This window comes from Toxotes jaculatrix, chromosome 6, assembly GCF_017976425.1.
Source record: "Toxotes jaculatrix isolate fToxJac2 chromosome 6, fToxJac2.pri, whole genome shotgun sequence".
NCBI lineage: Eukaryota > Metazoa > Chordata > Actinopteri > Toxotidae > Toxotes > Toxotes jaculatrix.
In genome coordinates this window covers 10564539-10590110 of record NC_054399.1, presented here as the reverse complement: position 1 = coordinate 10590110, position 25572 = coordinate 10564539, and the positions used below count along the sequence as shown (strand labels likewise).

General features: G+C 41.5%; 1 protein-coding gene across 1 annotated transcript; it reads right to left on the bottom strand.

The window, feature by feature from the left end:
- Positions 1-1003: 1003 nt before the first annotated feature.
- cers1 (ceramide synthase 1) lies at positions 1004-25084 on the bottom strand. The gene is made up of 7 exons (XM_041039904.1): positions 23961-25084; positions 7902-8061; positions 5635-5815; positions 4710-4871; positions 4335-4482; positions 4051-4205; positions 1004-1707 (listed from the first exon to the last, which is right to left on the bottom strand). The coding sequence occupies exons 1-7, from the start codon at positions 24198-24200 to the stop codon at positions 1665-1667; spliced, it is 1089 nt and encodes a 362-aa protein (XP_040895838.1). The 5' UTR covers positions 24201-25084; the 3' UTR covers positions 1004-1664.
- Positions 25085-25572: the final 488 nt, after the last annotated feature.

Here is a 25572-nt window from a genome sequence, read left to right as displayed (position 1 = left end):
CTTTTACTGTAGTTTAATTCAACGTGCTCGAATTACAGATGACATCAAAAATCTTCCCTTATGTGGGATTTCCAGGACGAAATACACTTCAGTCTCATTTGTTCTCAAATCTTAGTGTGCGATTGAGATGTGTCTAAAAGAGCCACATTTAGAGGCCACGTGAAGGTTTTTCATACACTGCTTTGTATGTCTATGTTCAGTGGTCACTGCTGCTTCAAAAAAAAGATCACTTTTAGGATGAATTTTAGACATTTATAAAGATGTTATCATTACATATTTAGAGAATTTTTTTTCTTCATTGTTTGCTCGTAAGACAACTTCATAGCATATTTCCAAAATCATTCCAACGTCATGCATTCCTGAATACCATAATGTGTGCATATATAATGTATTTAATCATACTGATTTTTAATCTTTACACAAGTTCTGGGCTATTGTTCCGATTTTCTGTGAACCTGCTAGCCACCACCACCACCCGTGAACTGCTTATAAATGTAGCTTCAAATCCATATTGTTTATACAAACTAAATCGCGAGGATGACACCAAAACCCAGTCAATCAATTCTAGCTATTTGCTGTCATTAAATCAGCAATCAGCTTGGTTGCCTTCATGTCAGTGCAGCAACAGATGCTTTGCAACACACATTGAGGAAAGACGAGAAAAAAAAAAACAAAACAGCTTTTTCCGTACAGGAATGCCAAGTGAATATTCCAAATGCCTGTTGATCATCAGTATGAGAGACAAACTGAGAGGTGAAATGTTGTGAGATTAAAAGACCTGGCTACATCCATACTCCCCACAACCTGAAACACCTAAAACACACACACACAAACACACACACACACACACATACCTACAACAATGTGGCTTTTCCATTCAAAGTAATGGATGCAGGGGGCTTAGAGCTGTGCGGTCGCCACCACTGACTTGTGCAATGATATGAAAATCAATACATGTGGTGAAACAGCACCAGATAATGACAGACAAGCTCTCCTCTCCGGCATCGCTGCAGCCATAAAGAACAGTACTCAGAACAATGTAAAGTTTTCCTGTGACTGTTTTTTTTTTTTTTTTTTTAGCTCCCTCTCCTCATGTCTTGATGGACGGAGTTTGAAGATGGGGGAAGAGGACGGAAATAATTTGTTATATTTAACTGATGGCAAACAGAGCTCACCCCTACAGAAATATCACATTGCTTGTTTACCAGGTTACTGGAAGTCTAAATGTCTACAGACCCACAACAGGCCTGAACCTTTTCCTTGTCTGGGTGCTGGAGCGCTGTTGAGGTTGCTAGTGATGAATATGACACCCTGTACTACTGTACGTGACAATCACAGTCCAAGTCTCACTCAAACTGGTTTGCTTCTACTGAATCTATCAAATGTAAAGTTAGCAACAATAAGACAAAAAGTCACCTGAAATAACATTCACAGTGCTCTAATAAAAACAACACTGAAAACAAAACGACAGTGATGAAATGTTCTAAAACAAATAAAAAGAATAAAAACTCATCGCGCCCCTAACTTGGGATTTTCCTTCATTTTCTCTTTTTGTGACGCTCTTCCCTTCAAAGCCACGTTTTGAGCGTGAGCCATCCCAGGAGGGCGCCTTGTCTTGCTTGTACTTGTAGCCTAGTGCCAGGTGGTGGCGACAGAGATGCGCATTATAGATGCTTCTCTTTGGTGACCCCGTTCTGCACGTGCTTCCTGCAAAGAGAGAGAACACAGAGAGTGAAGGGAGGGAGTCTCCAGAACGAGGAGGAGAAAATAAAGCCCATCAGGTGAGGTGATCGGCAGATGTGAGGCACGAGCAGGCAGAGCGGATATCAGCGGTGTTCAAGGCCAGGCAGATAAGGAGCGCCACATAATCACATCTCCATATGGTCACAGGCTCTTTGATCCCATCTGTCTATGAGGGCCGCTTGTTACACAAGCTGAGCGGGAGATCTGCTCTTTCTGCATCTACATCTGCCTTCAGGAGGGGAGTACAAGTCAACAGGGATAAACTCTCAACCTGCTCGAGTTATCAGATCTTTGGATTGTACCATAACAGGACAGCTTCGACTGTCGAAAGATTTTTTTTTTTTTCTGATGACTATTCCAAACTAATCGGGCAGACTCGGGGGCTTAAAGTCGTCAGCAGTTTCAGGGTCTTCAGAGATGCAGTGGTCAAAGGCTGCTCTGATAATCATCATCAGATGATAGGGGTCCACATGACAGTCAGAACAAGGCTAAAGGCAACTCCACAGATAAAAACAGATGAATCCACAACTTCAGATAAAGGCACAAACAGATATAGTTTGGTTTTAGTCAAGTTAGCATTTTCTTGTTTAAAGCTCATTACTGAGAATTGCTGAGTACTCATTTACACATTAGAAGAGGCCACTGTATTACAAAATGCAGCAGCTTCTGTGGCATAAAAAAGTTAAAATAAAAAGAGCAGTGTTCCATAATATTCTACTGCATCTCCTCAATAGCAGTTAATTCATTATAATGCTTAGGATCAGTCAGGAAAGGATACTAACTTTTGTCCATTGACCACAATGACTGACCGACTCAAAATACTGATCAATTTTCTGACGTGAATGTCAGGTTCTGCATTTAAGGGGTGGTGATGGACCGAGGATCTGACACACACCACTCACACTGATAGTCAATTCCAAAATGAATACCATAGTTCCCTGTAAAAGTCACAAGCTAGAGTATTTAGTTGGCAACAGAACCAAAACCCTACCACTATGACTGCACTTTGCCTCTGCAAGTGTCTCATAGCAGTAGTACGGTCATTTGTATCTGGGAGAACTTAGCACTGCTGTGTAAACCATAGACTGTATAAGACATGGACTTAGGACCCGTGACGTCACCCATTGGTTTCGGGGAGTCGGTTTTGTGACCAAACCATGGGCATTTGAGCTGCGCCATCTTGTATTTTAGTGGGAGTGTACTTTCCACATTTGGCGGAGAGGCGGTTACTCTACGGGTCAGCCGGGGTCAGCCGGCCAAGAACCCGGTCACATAGGTCGGAGCAATATTTAATATTACCGGTTTTCACCGCTGCCTCCATCCACTATCCACTTACAGCAACACACAAACAACAGCAGCCGCTTACTGACGGAGCTGCTCTGTCCATGCAATGTCGGACTTTTTAAACAGAAAAATGAGACCAAACAAAATTGTAGCCTAGTACTCCCGCAATAAACGGACTCAGAGAGCACGGAACACACCGCAACAGGGTTCCTAGCATTAGCTGCTCCGGTCCTCTATCTGTACCAGCAGCGACAATAAAATCGGCAATTAAGTCATAAGCCAGCGGCAAATATGCTAATACATGCTAATTAGTGCAAACATCCAGGTAAAATAGTGAGAAATTTACTTACCGAAAAAAACTGCAACGCAGTCGGTTAGTACAGTCTACACTACAACAAGCCCTATATGTCACAAAAACCTATCCGAAAATTGGCAAACACACGGACACTGCTGGAGGTAGCCGGGGGCCTCTGGATGTAGCCGCCTAGCTCAGCCGATGCTTTAGCAAAGAGCTAACTGCCAGTGCTGTCACTCAACCACGCGCTAATTTATGTAAGAATTTTAAGCCTAAATAACACTAAAACAAATTCACCGCCCCCACAGTTTTCACGGAGGTGGAAACTATCAATTGAGACCAAAAACAAAAAATGTACCAGGCTGTAAATATGTTTGTTTAGGCTGTAAAGTTGGATATTTTAACATGGGGGTCAATGGAGAATTGCTCACTTCTGGAGCCAGCCCCCAGCAGCAGCCGAGGAACTGCAGCTTTTTGAACGTGGAAGTGATCCTCACTGCTGAGACCTACAACTTACCCCTTGGTGTAAACCTGTCATACTACATCAGTCTTACTCTTTACAGTAGCTCATGTCTGTATGTAAATTATGTTTTCAAACTAATATTTTAGTGATGTGGGAATTCTACAAATAACATCTTAAACTGGCAAGTTTCGTTTCCTGCCAGAGGACTCTCTGTGAGGCCTCTCTGTGAGGCCTCTCTCTGATAGCATCTGAAGATGCATCTCACCCCTGGGCGGAGTTGTGATGTCCAGCATCATCATCGCTGTTTGCTGCCTGAGGGTCTTTATGCAGGCCTGCCTTGCTGCTGTCCTCGTCCTCGTACTCCCTGACGTCATTCACCTCCTTCATTTTTAGCACCTTCACTACAAAAATAACAATGAACTGCAAAGGAGAGGGGAGGAAAATGGGAAATATAAAAAGGATCAGACAAGCAAACATTGGCCATAAATGCTTTGCAGTTTTGAATATATATGTGTGTTTTGGTATTTGTGTATCTGTGTGTGTCCTCACCAAGAACCAGTAGATGTTCATGAGCAGAAGGGCAAAGAGAAGAGCGTTGAAGAAGAAGTAGAAGGGGATGTTGGGCACAGATTGGAGGCTGGACACACATGTGGCATACAGCACTTTGAGAGGGAACCAGTAGAGACGGAACCAGAACCTGACAGAAACACAATGAAGACCAGAAACAGAAATATCATACATGTCTACTTATTGTCAGTGTGTCCATGAGTGAATAAGAGGCAGACAGAAAAATTATAGGGCTGTCAAGATTACAAAACATTCGGCTATGACAGATAATAAATGGGGCAAGAAGAGACGAGGAGAGACAGAAAATCAGTCAGAAACCAAATGTGTGCTTGTGCGTGTGAGTGTGTTGAGCCTCACCAAGTGATGCTGAAGCTGACAGAGCCCATGTTGGACAGAATGTCATTGAGCAGGTGATAGCCTCCACCCCTGGACTTCAGGTAAACGTTGAGCTTAGTAAACTCCAGCTGGATGTCATTGATGTCGTGGAGGAACAACACCAGGATCCCTACGTTGTGGTATCTGAGGGGCAGGGAACACTTAGTACAGTATGTGTATATCTCAGCTTATTTCTAATACAAATCCCAAAAACCTTCATAGGAAAACTGCAAATGTAAACAGGACATTGTACAGTCAATGCAGTCAGCAAAGACAGGAAAAAAAACCTCAGTAGTGATTTAATTTATTTCAAGCTCTGTCTCCCAGGTCTAACAATCAATTTTCTTTCAGTTGCTGTGCATTTTATTTTTATTTCATTAATGGAAATGATTGCACTGGAGTATTTTTGATTTTGGCTTAATCAGTTTACCTGTTCCTGTTCTAGTTTTTGCTGATCTGTGACAAATGTGGCTCTTATATCCTGTTTTCTGCAAAGTAACTGTTTACAGGCAGACAGCTGAAAGCCTGTGAATAAAGTGTGTATTACACTGGTGTTTCAGTCCTGATGTTTGTGTGGTCCCACCAGAAAAAGGAAAATCAACCAACCAGATAAGTTTCTGTTCTGCATTTCCTTTGGTGCAATAATGCATGAAGCAAGATTTGATGCTGCCAGGTGTTGAAAAAGTGTTAATGATCTTCAATGGCCAGACTGTATTTCAGTGAATTTGCTGTGTAGTTTAAGTCTACTATCATGCATGAAATAAAGTTCTGATTATCAGACAGAACAGCTGCTAAATTATATTTCTTTGTTTTGTTTTCCGAACATTTTTATGCTCATCCAAAACCTGTAGAAGTCAAAAGTATGTTTTGTTTTGTTTTTTTTACCTCTACAGGCACAAGAAAATACCTGAAGGCGTAAGAGAAGCTAATGAGTGCCAGTGTGATGATATGGTGCACCACCATGACAGCAGAGTCCTTCCTCCATGCGTCCATGTAGACTGTAGCATAGATGGAGTGGCCGTAGAAGCTGCCCTGGATCAGGTAGGCGATGGCGATATCTATAGGCACTGACATACCGCTCTTCCAGTCTGGAGGAACAGGCAGGAGACATGGTGAGCGGTTAGGAACTGATGTGAAAGACGACATTTGTTTTAACCTGTTTGCATAAAAAGGCTTTTTACATCAGAAACTACTGTAGACTACTTGTTCCTTGCACCAAAAAGGTTGTTTGCAGTCCCATTTCTTTGAGATTTCAAATGTGAAGTTTGTAAACGGTACATCAAATACATGGTTGAGACTGCCTGGCCTATTTCACATAAACAACTTTAAATAGATTTGAGCCTTTCTGTCTATAGGTGGCACTATAGCAACACAAAAACATAAAATGGTTCAGTGGTCCCACAGTAAGTTTTACCCATTTACATTTGTGCATCTATGAACACACAAGTCTCTATAATTTGGACTCAATAGATGCATTTTGATCTGAATTCAGGTGCAGATTAAAAATTAAAATGTTTCTATTGTTGGAATAAATTTTAATAACTGTGTAGGCTTTGGCAGAGGTGTGCACTCTCAGAGATTTTGAGAGTGGATTGCAACTGTTGCTGTTTCTTGTTGGGGGTCTCAGCCTATTGCTCACCCTATAAATTGTGACTGTGTTGCAATTATCACAAAGTTGGAAACGGGCATGCCAACAGGCCTATTTACTTGAGATTCACTGCTTATCAGCACAACCTCAAATGGAGGAGTTTGTCTGCCTCTGCCAAAATGTGGTCTACTGTGCTGTCACCTGTTTTCTAGCTGTGCGAAATCAGGCCATGTCTACTAAAATCAGTTTTTGTGGTGAGACATAAATATCTGACACACAGATGTCTAAAAGATAAATTCTAAATCAATCAGCAAGTGTTAAAACGACACAACTCAACATCTCGCAAAACTCTCATGATGCATGATTCAGCAAGTGTATGGCCTGTTTCTAACAAATTTCACATTGCAAATGAATTTTTTTTTATGTAATGATAATTTTTAAGCTGAATAAATCTGCTTTAAACTCATGTGATGCAAAAACCTACTTAAGTAATAAAAGGATTAAATGTTAAATGTGTTCATTATATCGTGATTCAGTGTTTCAATAAGTCACTGAATTTTTTAAAGTGGATTTGTAGAATAACTTCAAAATATTCCAATTTACAGTTACTATGTCTACTGCTTTACCATTTAAGACTTTTAGTTTTGTTTGTTTTTTTTAATAGTAATATGGTTATGGTTATTGTATCTTTAAATTAACACAGTATAACCAATATATCCAGATCCTGAACTATATACAGTGTCTTCCAGTATGGATACCAGATGTAAAAGATCAGCAGGGGCAGTTAGTATGGGAGGAGGCTGGAAGGATCGGTTTTACCCTCAAGAGAATTAGAGAGGGTTTCTAAAGTACCACAGGCGAAACAGGCCAAATGTATGTTAAGGCTACTGGGCTTTTTCATTTCTCTGAAACCTATCAGATGTTGGACGGAAACTTTCTCCTCTGATGTTTGAGTAAGGTTTGTCTCTTGTGGGATGGGGTTACGTTCGGGCCCTGTGTAATGTTTATTGATTGGACCTTCCGTCATTAAACATTGAGAAGAAGGCTGCTAGATGGATCACAACAGAAGAGCTGCCAAGGGGAGGCATGGGAACTAGAGCCCCTTTTTTCCCCCTCCTCCTCTCTTTTCTTCAGGACACATACTGTTCTTTTGCTTTCTCCTCATTTTCCAAATCACCCTCTCCTTGTAGCTTCACATCTCTCTGTCTCCCTCCTTTGCGCCCTTACAGTCCAGCCACATTACTCTATTCTGCACACATCTCAGGCTGACAGGCATTAGATGTGATGCAGTTATTAAAGATGAGCCTGGTACTGTCAATCAGCCGGTGCTTGCTCCACTCAGAGCACTGGAGTTGGACGGGAGCCCTGACACCTCCATGTCTGATGGGAGAGGCAGAGAGTCTATAAAGAGATATATCTAGTATGGACCAGCTTCAAACACTGAAAGGAAAGGCTCTAGGCTGAAGTGAATACAGTACATCAGTTTCAATTCAGCTTATTCAGAAAATACATCTTTTACTTCATTTATACCCTTTGAATGTCTTTTATTTTAACGTGATGAAGAGTTGGACAGATGTATATCTTACTGTAGAAGACAGAGGGCGGGTCATGGAAAAAGGAGTAGGAGCTGAAGAAGAGCAGGTAGGTGCTGTAGGACCATGACATGGTGTAGAAGACCAGCTTCCACGCGCTCTCCGGCATCTTGGCAGCATCTTTGGGCAGCAGCCTGCACCACCGTGCTAGAGGCTGCAGCGACAGAGCAGAGAGAAGAACGAGAGTCAGACAGGGGAGAGGAAGTGCGAGGAAGTCACACTCAGATTTCATTTAGCTGTTTCTACAGGCCTGCAGCTGGGTGAACTGCTGCAAGGTCTCTGGCCGCAATAACTGATTAATTTAGATGGTGTTCTTTTACAGTGCAGTAAATTCAATATGAGAAAACAATTCAATACGTGGCGTTGCTCACGATCTGTTGATGCACTTTTATGGCTTCTCAGCTGAGAGGACAGCAGTTTCTGTTTTATTGTAAAGAATTGTTTTTCATTTATGCTGTATTGTCCAAGCTAAGAAAAAAAAAACACAGTCTTTAGCTTTTTTATAGCTTTTTCAAATTTCATCTTATGAAATGGAGACGAGCTGGGGCATTTAGAGAGAAGTCTTCAGGAGGGAATCTGGCTGGACACCAGATGTTTTTTATAGGGGTTGTAACCGTTGCAACAATGTGAGGCACATTTTTCTGAACTAATAAACATGAGCAGCAGAAAACAAATGGGCCTAAGTGGGAGAGGACACTGTTCATTCTATCTTCATATAAACATGAAAAATACTGAAATACTCAAGACAAAACGCAAACTAAACAAGACAGCGGAGACAACGAAAAACATGAAGTGATACAGACGCAATGAAACACTGAAATTTGTCTGGTTGACCCAAACACCAATCTTACAGACTTTAGTAAACTTAGAATAAACTTCAGGTAATTGTTTATTGATTTTTACAGTGTTTTATATTGAGATGTCAATAGAAAGTGTAAGATGACCCACTATTTTGCCTGATGTCAGTGCTACTAACAGTGTCAGGATGTTGTTTACATGTGTTCTTAAGTGTTTATCTCATAAACATTCACACATGCTCTCCCTCTCTCTGTATATGTGGCTCTCTCGCTAACACACATGTACACATGAACATTACAAACATGTGACTGCCCACAGAAACGTGTGCTTCACAAGTCTGTTTATGGTTTGCTATGCAAGCAGAAATGGAGGAAGTCAGACAGAAGGCTTCTGACATACTGATGTAGACTGATAATTTGACCCCACCCACCAACTGACTATGAGGCTATGTTATCTTCCTCCTTCGCCTCCCAAATCTTACTGCCTCCTCACTCCCACCTTTTTCCGTTTTAATTTTCCCTCAGCCACTCTCAGAGTTGTGACAGCGGGAACTCTGAAGGATAATCATTCAGTTTCAGCAATCAAGGAAATGCTGAAGATGTGACAATTAATTGATGTGATAATTAACAGCGCAGGCAGACATGTAAAGGAAACACAGATACACGCACAGATACATAACAATACATAAGACAGGTACATCAGTCAGGCAGTGAGGCAGGCAGGTGTTCAGTGTTTCATAGCTGTGCCAAGGCAGGAAACCAAGCCTAGCTCACTGCCTCATGAACAAAATGCCACACATACATACACCACTTTGGAGAGAAATGAAACGGTGTAACTGGAGGCAGGAAAGTGAAAGTTGCCCGTGTCAGTGATACAGTACATTTCAATCAGTTACTAAGCAGCAAGTCTACAGGACATGATCCGACAAGGCTCAGTGACCGAATACATGACAAATTAATGGAGGGAGTGTTGCTGCGGCTAAATGTAAACCCTGCAGTCTTAGACAGTCACTTTCTCAGGAATTCTGTTTGATACTTTTCCTGTCTGTGTGATACAAAACATGACACCATCACTCTGTCCTGTCTTTTATCAGTTTCTTCTGACCTAACTTTTATTCCTTTTTCCTCCCTGTCTTTTTTCCTTTCTTTTTTTTTTTGCTTCTTTTGTCTCACTTTCAGCTGTTTTCTGGATTTGAAACTGCATCACGCACAAGGGAGTCAAAACAAGAAATGGAAGGAAGCTGACAGGGAAACACTGATGTGAGATAAAGAGTAACAGCAACACACTTTGTGGTTCTCAGTCGTGACAGATGTAGAGACATCAGCACGCAGGGAGCACATGACCCCACTGGGGGCTGCTGATTGGTTGAGACTGCAGCAACATGTGCTGCATTTTAAGTAAGTCATGACCTGAGCAGAAGAAACTCACCATATTCTCTCAAGTCTCTCTGTACATCTCTATCAGTCCTTCTCTTTCAGCCCTGCCAGCCTCCGTCTCCTCCCTCAATCCTCTCCCCCTCCTTCGCCTTTACTTCTCACTCCCTGCCTCAACTCCCTCATTCCTCCTCTCTCTCTCTCTACCCTCATGACTCCCCCCTGCCTGCGACATTTATTTATAGAAGCCAGCTGTCAGCACACAGAATGCCCCCCACCACTCCGCCGACACACACAAAAACATAAGTCCGCGCACACTCATGCATGCTCACAAACACTGAAAACAATACAGGCTAATACAGGTTACTGCAAACACCAGCCATGCCACTGCAGCTCATGTCTTACCCGTTAATCACCATCTCTCTCACTGCTGCTGTTACATTTCTTACTAATGCTCTCGTATACGCATCCTATCTGCGACATTTACCTCTATATTCTTCCACCCACTGTTTCACTCTGTCCTGCTTGTTTCTATAACTTGATCTCTGTGCTATTCCCTCTGTGTCATCTACACCATCTCTGTGCCTGCACTGCATCTAAACTTGTGCAAGTACTGATATTGTCGTTATGAAATAGCGTTAACCACATATTACAACCAGTGTGTAGAGACAGTCAATACGGTGTATTTCTGCAGATTAGGGCTGAACTAATCGATCACTTGGCATCAGAAAATAATTGAATTGAAAAAGCAACAAATCCTCACATTTGAGAAGCTGTTTGGAATTTGTATTTGAAACATGGGAATCTTTTGTCAGTTGATTAATGGTTTAATTAATTCAGCTCCACTGCAGACTGTACTGAGAACTGGACAACTTGCAGTTGGCAAAATCATTGTTTGCCATTGTATTTACCATGCTGGCCTTTGGTATAACATTGGTTTCTTTGTGTAGACAAGGGAATTCAAAAGCAGTGTTTAAATATACTTGTAACAGCCGGAAACTATTTACAGAAGGGAGTCCAAAAGAAAAACAAAACAATGTTAAATTAAAAAGGCAAAGATCAACTCACAGGACAGCTGTCACCAATTTTGGTTTAGACACACAACTCTACATTACTCACTAAATTATTCATAGCCACTCATAGATTAGCTAAAGAAAATAACTGTGTTTATACTCCTGTTTAATCTCATGTCACTCTTCTCTGATGCATTAAGCCAAACAGGAGATGATATGAACTCACATTAGTAAATATAACAGACAGTCCCACTAACACTAACATTATAGATATACTGTGTAATGCTGACCACTGTGTGGAAAAAATGCAATGTGCCAACATAGAGGGCTCAAGCCAAAAAAACCCACAAACCACTAACAAAAGTTGAGACATCAGCCTACGAAGCACTGTGTTGGCCAAACAAATACATACAAGTGCACATTGATACTAAATTACTTCCTAACATCAACAGTACATTCTACAGCTTACTCTGTGTTTGTTGGTACAGAAGCTCATCAGAAGATTTTCGGTGTGATAGCTTTGTTGTTGTGAAATCCTTCCTCATAGCATTATGAACAGCTGTGCAGTGTTTTAGTTTCTGATACGCTTTTAAATGTGTGGATCTATTATGATGTCTATAAATTTTTTATCATCTTGATTGTCTGTTCTGTAAATTTACTTTGTTGCTTTTTTTTCTGTGTACATGACATTCTGATATGACATCCTCTGTTTGTCATTCTTCCCCTGGATTTTCTGGGGGAGTTTTTCCTTATCAGGTTCGAGGGTCTAAGGACAGAGCATGCTACCCGTACTGACTGTAAAGCCCCCTGAGGCAAACTTGCGGTTTGTGATATTCCTTCCTGGATTGTATTTCATCATTGTATTTCATCCTCTGATCTGTAACTGTTGCAACACATTCATAGGAAAGCAGCCCCTTGCATTTTTGAACACAGTGCTGTTTCAGAATATGGAGCAACAGCTTTTAAGGTTTAAGCCACATGAACGCCTGTTTTCAAAGAATAAATAAACCCCAAACCCAAATCTATGCAAAGCCTAATGTTTGCAGGTAAATATTGGGGTACTAAATTGTTTGTTATTGGCTGGCCCTCACTGTCAAGTGATATCCCCCTGAGTGATGTGATCCTGGCACCAAGGAGAGCGGATCTGTGTTTCAGGTTTAGTCACTTACAGTGTTCACTGGGGAAATATGATGTTTTTGCCTCTTAGTTTTGAATAGAGTTGGTCTCTCTATATTCTAGTCCTGGCCAAGAGCAGAAAGCAGGGACATAATCTTTGTTTCAAATGCAGATTCTGAGATTATATAACAACCTGCCAATGGTTCCATTCTTGTCTCTGTGTGCCACCCAGCCCACTATCTCTCTGGGTCCTATCCACCCACTCCATCCATCTACCCTTTAGTTTTCTATGCCAGCATTACAGAGTGGGGATATAGTGGGTCAAGGACACTGAGATAATCCACTCGTCCTCTGTCAGATAGATGACAGGGCCTTGAATTACACTCAGCTGGGACTACGACCACCATTCAGCAGGCTCCCCTGCTCTCTTCCCCTCTCTCTGACAGACAGACGCTGGCTGAACTCGTTCTCTAGCTCGGGGCATCACTAGCTTTCATTTCGCTGTCCACTGACTCTTTCTCCCTGCTAAAGAGAGAGAAGCAGAAGCAGAAAAGAAAATGGGAGAGAAACAGCGAAGAAATTACAGAGGCAGAGTGTGTATGAGAGGAAAAGAGTCAGCGTGAAAGAGACTTGACGACAAAAAAGTGGTTCCCTTAGCAACCAATGCAGGGATGCTGGCAAAGTCCCACAGTGTGGATAAAAACTCCCTCCATCTCTGTTCCACTTCAGTTCTTCCTCATCCGTCCTGTCCCCTCTTTCCTCCCTTTCCCTGATAATCTGCAGCTGCACCGACACTGCTCTCCCGTTCACTTTCCACTCTCTAAAAGTTTTTACCCCTCATCTGCCCTTCCTGGAAGCAAGTGACAAGAGGGGAGAGAATGGGCTCCGCTGGTCTGTTGCGTAAGAAGATAAAGTGGGCCAGTGAGTCAGGATACAGGCTCATGTGTGGATCTGTTCAATAGGGCTCGCTCTCTCACGCACCCTCTTTCATTCCTTTAGCTCTGTCTAGCTTCGATCTCTCTCGTTGGGTCTGACGTCACTCTGTCCACCTCAGTGTCACTTTCAAACCCAATTCTGTCACGCACGCCCTCTGCTCTCTTTGCATCTTTTTCCAGACCGGGTGAAAATAGGATTTGCAAAGGCTAATCCAGAGGATGGCTGGATTTTTAGACTCTATATCCATAGGCAAGTAAATATAGCCTATTTATCTGTGATTACCAGTTTATACAACACTATTCGAGGTGTCCTATAAAACCAGCTCACCATGAACAAAGAACAAAATCTGAATGACTTGTGGAAAAAACACAAAATCACCCACCACTCTAATCATATTGCATATACACACAGGAACAATCTACACTGCACTGCTCCTGTTATGTGCCAGTCATATCAGTGACACCACATGGTTTTAAAACCTGTTTCTCATTTAAATATATTTGATGTAGCTTCATAGCTGCAGGTGAATTAACTTTGGTGAAGTCTGGAAATTAAACATTCTTGCAGAGAAAATCCCAAGTGAAAAGCATTTATCTTTCTCTGCACCTATACTGTAGATAATAGCCACAGACATCCTCGGTCATGAGGTTTAAGCTTGTGTGTTTTCACCACAGGAAATGAGTGTTTAATAGGGAAGTGGTGGAGGTTGCTATTTTATGTAAAAACATGGGAAGAAAATCCCCACGATCCCCATATTTATCCCCATGTTACACTGATTTGTTTTTTGCTCAACTAACTGTTTTTTTTCCATTAGGCACCGGAAGGCAACTTATAGTACATTTTATCTGACATGGTTACATTTAATGTACACTGTCAGTTCATCATTATTAGCTTGGTAAATGAAAGGTGAAATGCAACATTATGAAGTTTGCATGTACAGAGGCCACTCCAACAGTGCCGCAAAACTGATGTTGAACCAAGAGGCAGGGTGAACATTTGAACTTGATTTGATTACACAATTAGACCAGCCACCGTCGCCACTGAGCTAATTTGCACACACGTACGTGACTGGACAAGCACTGATGATCCACCTAGCATCCACGAGTGACTAAATGACCACAACTTATGAATGAAAGCCTACTGCAGCCGTCTGTAGTAGCATGGAAAAGACACGCTTTCTGAAACACTTGGCTTTGCTAGCTTTAGCGCACTAGTTACCTCTGACCATCACAGATTAAGCAAAATTTCAGGCACACTGGAGCCTCTCTTTTTCAAAACTGACCAGTGTTAATTCTAGCCACTTTACATGGAAGATGATAACAAATTCAGGGTATATGAAAATATAGAGACCGTCTTAAAAATGCCATCAATCTTCAATCATACGAAACAGAGCATTTAAATTTCAAACCTGTTGATTGTACATGCGCATACATGTCTTTATCTAGCTCTCAAAACAAGAACAGCATCAAAGACCTATTCTGAGTAAAAATTACACCTGCAATGGTTTCACTTCCTGCTGTATACATAAAATATACTCAAAGGGTTTGGGGCTTTTCTGTCTTGAGTGTGTGGGAATGCATATGATTTCCCAGCACATATGTCAGAATTTGTGTGTGTGTGTGTGTGTGTGCATGAGAGAGAGAGAGAGAGAGAGAGAGAGAAACAGAGCAGCTGCACCTGGTCTGGCCTATTAGTTGATCCCAGTGGAGGTATTAAAGCCACAGTTGGTTCTCAAATTAACTCCTGGAGCATCAAAGAAAATTAATATGAACGTCACACTTCATATTAACTTAATCCACTTTCAGTGGATTAAGTTTAAACATACATTTACTTCCACTACTATAATCACAAACTTTTTATTTTTTTTTAAATAATATCACAGATTAGCAGCCTTGTTCACTGTGTCTGAGCCAAAGAGGATTATTGATGTACATATTTAGTGTAGGCTTGTAAAATCAAAAAAAAGAAAAAAGAAAAGAAAGCGTTTTTTGGCCTTAGTTAAAATCAGCTGCTAGTCCCAAAAAGCACGCTTTTACACCTGCTTCAAAAGAGCACATTGATCTTATAAGAAAATGTACCATGCACACTTAATTAATACTACTTAGTTCTCTTGGCCATTCATTCACCAAACATGCAGTGGAATTTTGGCTGAAGATTATAGGGGGAAAACATTATTTATCTACCCTATTATACTTACTCCACACACAACAGAAATAGCATCCAGCAGCACAAACACACTGTAGCATTAAGTAGCATACAGTGCGCTCTTTATATGATGCAGTTGTATATTTAATTTCTTTTCATTTTGCTATGAGCAGGGACATCATAAAGCTTGTGATGTGTAGTCATATGGTTTTTATTTGTGTCTTATGACTACTGAAGCATATAATCATCCCAGTGGCATCTCAGTGTTTGTCTCTCTTTATAGACGTTCCTGCTCTGCAGAGGGAACAAAACTTGTACGTGAATACACTGTATTTTCGAATCCACACATTTCTGAAGTAGTAAGAGCAACAGAAATAGAGTCTAAAATAAAAAAGGTACTGTCTCAGTGAAGTGTTAAGATATTCACTCAAGCTGCTCCCTGTCCAAACTGACAGCTAGAAGACATATGGCTGTCATTCATAATGCAGCATCCTTGCCATTGGCAACACACAAAGAATGAGGACTGACTGTGTGCATGAGTATAAATGCGTGTGTGTGTCTGTGTTCAACAGGCCAGGTTCATGAGCTCACCATAATTATCTACCCACAGACAATCTAAAGCTGGCTTACAGCACACACACACACACACACACACACACAGTAAGTAACGTTGATTACTAGAAATGTGAAAATCAATGAGGTGACATAGAGCTGAATAATCACCAGCCTATAATGATATATCCATTCATTCTTTTTCTGATGATATTGATTTTCATTGACAGTATCAATCAACATTTCCATACCCAAAATCCAAAAAAGTCACCAGAAATCATAAAAGTCGTGATATTGAATTTTATTGTTGAAGAACAGGAATATACTGTACATCAAATGTACCTTATGATTTATATATAGCATCACACTGACAGATCCCTGTTGATTCCCTTCCCTGGTGATCACTAATACTATTAACACTGCTTACTAGGCCACATGGCACTACAACACTACACTAAAACTTATGTGTGTGTCTCAAACAGGCCAGAATCTCCTACAGGTAAGAGAAGTTCGATTCAGGCTGATGATTACAGCCTCTGTATTGCAGACAGTCACCATTACACTAACAATCTAATGGACTTAAACAGTGATCTATTTTAGCTTTCATTTTTCATACTTCATATAAAGTATATTCTAATGGCCTTAGATTCACTTGCCTTTCGCTGACTTTTAAAGCCTCTATATGCTGCATACTGTGTCTGATCACTTCCTCTGACAAAATATCTCGAACAAACTTCAATGGATTTTTATTTTGACACTGACCTAACCCGTCCAGCTCACTAATGCTGAAACATGGCAGCTTTTTCAGTCATGACCCTCTCACAACCATATCCTGCTTGGAAAGCACCTTAGGCTGATGGCAGACAGTTAGGATGCATGCTGGGAAATGAGTCAGTTGCTGATTTGTATGTGACTCAATAAAAAGAAATGAAGTACAAATAAATGACGTCCTCTGAGGGCTTCCCATTAGGCAGTTCACCGTGAGCAAAGAGGAATGTGAATGACCTGGTGGAGAAACACTAATTCACTCACTAATCTTATCACATTGAGAAGGACCACACACACACACACACACACATTATATCTACACACAGGAACATTCTACACTGCACTGCTCCTGACACGTGCCAGTCAGATCAGTGACAGCACATGTTTTAAAAACCTGTTTCTCATCTAAATGTATTTGATGTAGCTTCATAGCCATAGGTGAATTAACTCTGGTGAATTCCTGCCCAGTTCCTTCTGCACATGTATAAAGCAAGAAACAAACATTTATAGGCCCTCTTTCTTTGCGCCTATACTGTAGTTAATAGCCACATTTGTGTGTCTCTGTATGAATTCAGTATAAAATGTATTACAACAATTTAATTCTAATGGCCTTAAATTTAGATAATTCAATTTCACCTGCCTTTCACAGACTTTTTAAGCCTCTATGTGCTGCATACTGATCACTGGAACAACCTCTGTGATCGACGTCAGCGAGTTCCCTGACAGGTCCCACAATCAGCCTTCAGGTATGAGCTAACTATTCATGTGGCTTCGCAAACCCATTACACCACAGGGCAGGTGGGATGAGATAGAGAAGGGAAAATGAGAGGGCAGAGAACAACAGATAAAAATTAGATCGAGAGTAAAAGACAGAAAGATAGAGCGAAAAGAAAGAAAGCAAGATGTGGTGAATTTTGGAAAGAGGACAAGAAGAAAGCCACAGGCAACTATTCTGATCACTTTGAGTGTAGGAAAGTGCTCCCTGACTTATTGTGAGACCATGCGGATGTACCAGTCCCTACCAAAGACAGAGAAAGAGAAAGAGAATGAGAATGAGAGAGAGAGAGAGAGAGAGAGAGAGAGAGAGAGAGAGAGAGAAGGACGCAGACAAAGACAGCGAGAGAGACCGGGATAGAAACTGATCCCAAGAATCTCCCTGAAATGCGACTAAAGTAAAGAGAAGCATCCAAAACATTCTCAACATCCTGTGAACCACAAAAGCAAACATGTAAACACACACACAGATATGGCCCATAACTGCATTAAATATGACGGGCAATCTCTGCAGACCAAAATGAGCTTTGGTTTCCTCTGATACATATTCACAATTAAAGAGTGGCCTTGTTAGAACAGAGACAGCTGCCAAGTGTGAAGCCTACAGTGACAATGTGCTGTTGTTTTATCAAAGACTGTCCTCTGAGTCTATCTGGAGGAAAATAAGTGAGACAGAAAGAGAGAGGAAGAGGAAAAAGACTGTGTGGCCAGCCACAGAGGCTCTGTAGCAGTCAAGGCCTCATAGCACATTCCAGTTGACCAGCAGAGAGTCTGACTGTCACAGTCCACAAACAGAGCTGATTCATGACCCTGCTTTGTAGCTGGTGGTATATATGGCTGCTTCAGCTGTGATTCACCGTGTTAAAAGAGTATCCAACCATTCTCTGTTTCTTCCTTTAGTGTCAGCAGTGTTTGGGATCACAACAACTCCAGGCTCATACTAGATTGTGGTGTGTTTGGTGTGTAGGGATGCAACTAGTGATTCATTTTCATTATTGATTAAGCTGCCAATTAGCCAGTTAGTCTATGGAAAGTCAAACAGTAGTGAAAAAACGATGCCTATCACAACCTCTCAGAGCCCACATCTTCAAATGTTTTGTTTTATTCAAATCAACAGTCTAAAACTCAAAGATATAGATTTTTACAATGATACAAAAAAACCCAGATGATACCTTCAAATTGTTTGTTTTGCACAAACAACAGTCCAAAGCCAAAAATATTCAGTTTGCAACCACACAAGACAATGCCTTAAATCGGTCAATCGCTAGATTAGTTGCCTCTTTCTGTTGATTGACTAATCAATTAATAGACTAATGCTTTCCACTCTGGGTAGGTATATGGAAAACAGAACGCCACCAATTACATCACAGGGAAATCTGAACTGGCCAGCTTGATGCTGAGTGCATTTCAGGCTGGAACAGCCCTGCAGGCAGCCAATTCCAAAAAAGTGCACAAAGACCAGCACCAGTGCAGAAAGACATCAGACATTCAACTTTCAGCAGGCAGGTCAGGAACAAAATGTAGCACTGGCAATAGGCATGTTATAATCTAAACATAATAAAAATGTATGTATACAGTATTCAATATTCAAGATCTTGAATCTTGAATATATGATGCTAATATAGATGTCAACAAATATGATAGATATAATTAGACTTACATAATCACATCTATCAGAGTGACAAATTATGATTAACTGTAGTGCAACCTCTGTCAGAAACAGCAGGGCTGACAGTTTTGTGAACCCTTAAGTGCTTTGTATTTATGATGTATGACAGGCTGAAGCACAGAGAGCCATAGATCATGTCAGGTGGTGGCAAAAGTGCTACTCGCCCAAATACCATGTGGTGATGAATGAGATAGCTGAGTCACAAGAAGAGAGGAGGGGGAAAGAGGAAGATGTGAGTTATAATAACCAAACTTCGGAAACTACTGCTTGCAATCAGTTTACAAGCAAGTTTCACCTGAGTGGGCACTTTTGGCTGAATGGATAGCACTTCCCTTTAACCACAAATCCAGTATCAGTTTTCTCTCTGCGGCTCTAATGCGCAACAATGAGCAGGAGCTTAGTGGAAGGTGATCTAGGATCTGCGGTTGGGGACCTTGTCAAACCTCAGGCTGCTTTCACATTTAGAACAACAGCGGGGGGTGAGGTGTAGCTCAGCTCTCTGCAGGGAGATAAGCTCTGCAACAAGGCTGGAGCTGGCAAGCACACTGCTGCTCTCCTCTTTGAGTGACTGCCTCAGTGTGTGTGCAAGTGTGTGTGCTTGAGGGGCTATGGGAGGCATTTATGAGAGCAGTTATAAACTGCTACTGCTGAGAGGGTTTGACCGCTGCCTGCCTTGTTTGCCTATAATGGTCAGTGTGTTGTCTCTTTGAAAATGCATGTCCTGATGCTGCTAGATATAAAAGTTGGGCAATGGACTGAAGCTGCATGTGCATGTATGTGAAACCATATGTCCTTTTACCAACATATGCTTGTGTGTGTGTGCAGTTGTGTTAATGATTGGCTGCTGCATGCTGAGTCAGCAGGATTGGGTCAAGATACACACTTCTCTCCTCAGTTCCTTCCTTCCTCTGGCTCTAGCTTCCGTGCTTGTTCATTTGTCCTCTCTGATTGCCCCATCTCCTCTTTTTCCACCGTCCTACTCTCACCCCAGTGCCATCATTTTGTCACCATTCTTATTAAACTCTCTCTTAACCTAACTATTTTACCACCTTTTTCTCTATACTCCACTCTCTCGTCCACTGAGCCCCTTTACTGCTATAATAAGAATTAACACATGCACACTTTTGACTGACAAAATGTATGCATATAAATGCAATCCACAACTCATAAACCACCAGATAAACAACCATTTAAATAGTGCAAGTAAACAGAAACAGAAACCTGTGCATGCTTTGATAAGAATGTTTGTGCAGAGTGAAGTTACAAAATGAGGAAGGAGTACAGCTACTTTCACACTTGCCTATGTGTAGCATGACATTTAGAAGATTACTGGTTACAGTTTACAAAAGCAGAGCAAAGAGTTTCAACATTTCTAAATCTGTCATCATGAGATGACTGGTAAGTTTTCCAACACTTAGCTTAAAGGACACATTTACTATTGTTTAAATCTTGGAACATCAGTGTCACTAGCACTAATGGATAAATCAGGACATTATGGTGCACCAGTGTATTTGTGTTACAGTAGGGCTTACCAACAAGTTGTGTTTAAATTAACCTAAATAGGTTCTTCTGTAATCCATGCATTCAAGCATGATGTGAAAGTGATGAAAACCACTCACTCAACCACACAGGAGTGTGCACAGGGGTCATCCCCGCCCCCAATACACTCGCTTTTTCTCACCCTACAGCATGCTCACTGACATGTGAAATGATGGTACCATGTGGAATCTGGTTGCCTTTCTTTGAATAACATAAATACAGAAAGGCTAAACCTACAGACCTCATTCATGGACATCCTTTTTCAAAAACCAAGTCCAATCATCACAACAGCAAGTGTCCATTCAGTATGTTCATTGTATGTCCCACACTGTGCCTGATAGCTTTAGATGTGATTGGATTTGTCATCTGTATGTTTGTAAATATGAATATCCCAAAATAAAGAAGAATGAATTCCTCTTGAACCACGGTTGCTGTCATTATAGTGCCACAGCAGTGCCAGTAACAAAACAGGAAACTAATTATTTTTATGAAATAAGCTCTCTCCAAACTGTACCAGCAACTTCTGTAAGTACAGCCTGATTTTAGAAAAGAAACAAATTCATAAAGTGCCAAAGTTTATGGTGATCTGGCCACGAAACACCCATCTCTTTAACTGACAGCCTTAGTGATGCATAATTAAGTTATTTTAAGCACAGTTCTTTGAAGTCCTTAAATGGCATTCTCATTGCACGTCAGTAGAACAAACATTCATTTCCCACGTTTCAGATCACTTCATCAGTCTTCACAAAATCACAACAGGATATGATTACACACAGTGCTTTGTCCACTGATGTATAAACTAATATTTACCATGTATAAGATCTCATGAGCTCTGAATCTATTTATGTGCACTCATGATTGTCTTTGCTGTCATTTATTATCCTCTGATTGCCACTTCAGTACAAATCCAAGTCCATAGCAATTGTTAACCTCAACACTGTGAAAACCACATGTTCATTACTGACTTAAATGAATTGTGGTTTACTTGACTTTCAGCTTAACAAGTGAGAAAACATTCTATTCTATTCGTGTCAGTGGCATACGCAGTGCTCATTTAAGACCTTAGATATTGTGGTTGCACTCTTCTGAAGACCCACCTCAGCTTTTGTGATATATAACAGCAATACTCCTATTGCATTAGCTCAGCACGGCTGACCTAACACTGAACCCATCCTCTTCATCCCTAATGTAAGCACTGTAATGTAAGGTGGAATTACACATGCGCTAAATAATCAAGGGCATGCTGACTCATTCTTAATTCACCAGCATTAAAAAAAACTCATAATTCTTCAGGACTTATAGTGTCCGGCCTCCATCGGGGTCCCTTCCATACTGTTCCATAAGAGTCAGTGAGTCACACAAACAAATATAATGTAAAAGGGAAAACAGGCCTCATTCTTTGCATTCTTGGGTCACATCTGGCTTCACACATGGGGCCCTGAGCTACAGTGTGCTGCTACAGCATCATCATCTTAGCATCTACCACATGTAGACACACCGCCCCCAACCACGATGATGGCAGAATAAAAAGCTGGAGGCCACATGCAGGCATCTATGTAGAGAGGGCCCCTCCCTGGCAGCACCAACAGGGTGGAGCTACTCGAAAGTTGGATTGTTGAAGGGAATATAGGAGACCTGGGCACAGGGCCAATCTGTCAGAGCACAGCCTGAACATCTGGTCTCTGAGAGACATATTGTGGTTACAAACAATATAGTGATGCTGCTTTTAGAGACACTGCAGTCTTGTAAGTGCACTCTTTAGGTCCTTAACTTAAACAATATCTTTTTTTTTTTAACTTTTGTGGTAGCAGCATGAGTCTAAGGTTTCACAGAGCAGGTTTGTCTCATTTCTGAAAATAGAGCTAGTAAAATAATGTAGATGCACTAATTCATTTGTAAAGCATCAGATAATATGGTGATACTCAAACTGTGGGATGTTATAAATTTGTTTACCATCAGAGATGGCAACTGAGATTTTCCAGACTATTTAAACCACAGTCACCATCCCCCTCACATAATATCTCTGGGTGTATGAGACCACTGGGAGAAATGTTGCCAATCAGTGCTTATGATTGACTGATGGCAATATAATCACAGTTTTGTCTAGTTACTGGCTAGCTACTGATGTTGAGATATAAATTCATATATATATTGGATTTTATCCATATTGTGTATGAGAATCAGAGAGAAAAGGAAAGACAGGGGAGGGGAGGATGTCTGCATCATTTGCAATTTGACATAAATGCAATGAATGACTTTGCTGCCATGTCCCAAAAAGCACCTAAAATGACTAACAGAAATCTAAAAGCCTCAATATTATACTGACTGTTAAAAATGGAAACAGACAGAAAAGAATATAGAAAGACATGTTTGGATTGTACACTGTGAGCATTCATCACATTAAAAAAACATTCACAGAAAACAGACGATGCTGAAAATGTAAAAATTGGGCTTTGAGACCATAATAGTTGTAATTTGTTACCAGGTAAAGCACGTTTCAGGACAGCTTAGTGGGACTTTACTGGTTGTGATTACTGTAGGTGATGTATGTTTTATGAATTAAGCTTGCAGCTCAATTACATGCACTACAGAATATTCTATCAATATTATCCACACCAAAAGTATGAACACTATATAAAAGGAGTTTCTATTATTTATTTGTTACACCTTATCAGTTCAAATGTTTGCCCAACACAAGTTTAGATATGGGTGTTCACTGTCTAACATGCACACATTTCTTCCCCTAGGAGTCTCCTGTCATCTTTGCCAGCCACACACACACACACACACACATACACATACACATACACATACACATACACACTGTCCAGAGTATGTGTCTTGAACCTTATGGCAGCTACCATATATATTTGTAATGGCTGCCTGGGTTACATGTGTACACTTCCTCACCCAACTTGAACTTGCCACCATCTTGAATAACTTGCTACACTAAAATGAGAACCTATGGGAAACTGTGCGTGCAGCAGCTGTGTTTTTGGCAGACTGTGGTTCAGGTTAATATTTCCTGACTCTACGGCTGCGGTTAAGCTCTCTGAGCAGGGAGGCAAATGTTCTCTCTGACTTGTTCCTTTATCTAAAACCTACAACTAGATCAAGCATTTGTTAACATCTGTTGTACTCGTTCTCATCTGATTAAACCCGCTGCCTCACATTCAGACTGCTGTGCCTGCACAGAGCATGTGCCGTCATGTGCAAGTCCTGAGAGATGGGAGGCACAGAGGCCACGCTTCTGCAGGGATGGGGCTCTAATTGGAGAAATTAGCAACTAATCCCTTTAATTAATGATGCGAATACATTATCCTTGGGGAACTGGGGGATCGGCATGCGTTTGAAATTCTTTGTCACTCACCTTGAACAGACTTTCTGTCAGTCCCCGCCTGATCTGCGTCCACAAGAAGGCGCAAAAAAAGAACAGGGCGATTTCGGTCCAGGTAATGTAAGCGTTATCCAGCAGAGTCCGTTTGGAGAGCTCCAGACCGCAAGTGCTACAGTCTCTCCATGCGCCCACCATGACTGAGGAGGATCTGGTGATCAGGTCCAAGTATCCTGGCATGGGCTCCACTTCCACAGACCCGGTATGACTGCTCATTGTGATGCGACGCAGAAGCAACAAAAACGTAAAAACCGGGAGGAAAAAATTACTCCAATTGAGGGACAGAGCGAGTCCAGGGCGCAGTACAGTCCAGACGGTTTGACTAATCCGTCGACCAGCTTGCTAGCTCACCTAAAAACGCTAAAACAAGCTTATCTAACCCGCTTACTCTCTTCAGTAGCCTAATTCTTTGTTTTCCAAATTAAGACATGGGCCCATTCTTCGCGTTAAGGATAATTTTGTAAAGGATAGCAGGGCCCACCAGCTCTGACCAGACACACCGGCTTTGTGGCTGGATTTGCTAATCATGCAAACCAATTTCTAAATGGGGTTTTGACAATTAATGTGAGCCACTAGCGCCTGTCTGGTGGAGGTTTACTCTGATCATCATTCCGCTACGCACACGGGCTCATCAGCGGCAGCAGCGCGTCCTGGTTAGCCGCCTAGCTAAGTTAAATCAAACGCACACAATAGTGAATGGACAAGCATTGGCAGCAGCTCGCAAGCTAGCTCGCTACTTGAATAAATTAACCTAAAGCGTGATGGGGCACACATGCGTCAACGAATTCAGCCGGAGGTCTGAGGGTTTCTGTCGCCTTTCCAGAGCCAAGCCCAGGGCAGCACATGCGGTTATTGTGCCGCTATGCTGTAAACGCACGGTCTCATCTCTGTCCGTTTCTCCTCTTATATAACGTTTCCGTGCCGCTTCTTGGGCGAGAGCGGCAGGCTCTTGACAAGACAAGTTATTCCAGCCAAAAGAGAGAGGGATAAATGAGAAGAAAATTATCCGGTTATGAGGCTGCCGTGTCTCCGACGCTTCCCCCTCTTCTCCTCCTCTGCCGCCACTCAGCGTGTTCAAGGCTGCGTTTTGACAAGCCGCGCTCCGCGTTCAATGGGAATCAACTGGTCCGTTAAAACGGGGACAACGCACGTTTATGCGAAAAGGAGAAAAAAAAACGGCGAGGGGGCGTGACGTAATTAGGACCGCTATCTTCTGTTTGAACCCCCTGCTGAGGACTGAAAAGGATGGCTTAAAGAGACAGTGCAGACCAACACCGAACACCACTGCAACATAACATCATGCAAATGTGTTAGACAGCACTGAAAGCATCACCGTACATATCTATCATTGCATTTCTTTGGGTTAAATTATGGGGCAAAAAAAAATGTGCAAAACAATCGATTAGTAAAGAAAATAACAGCCAGATGCATTGATAATGAAAATAACTGTTGGTTGGAGCCTTACGGTACTTCTTTGATAAAATAATACAACCAGGTCTGAGGTTTTTCACCTCTCGGTGAATCAGTTTAATATCTGATATTTCCCCTATTTTTATGCCCCCATTGTGGGAATAATAAAGCTGTGTCT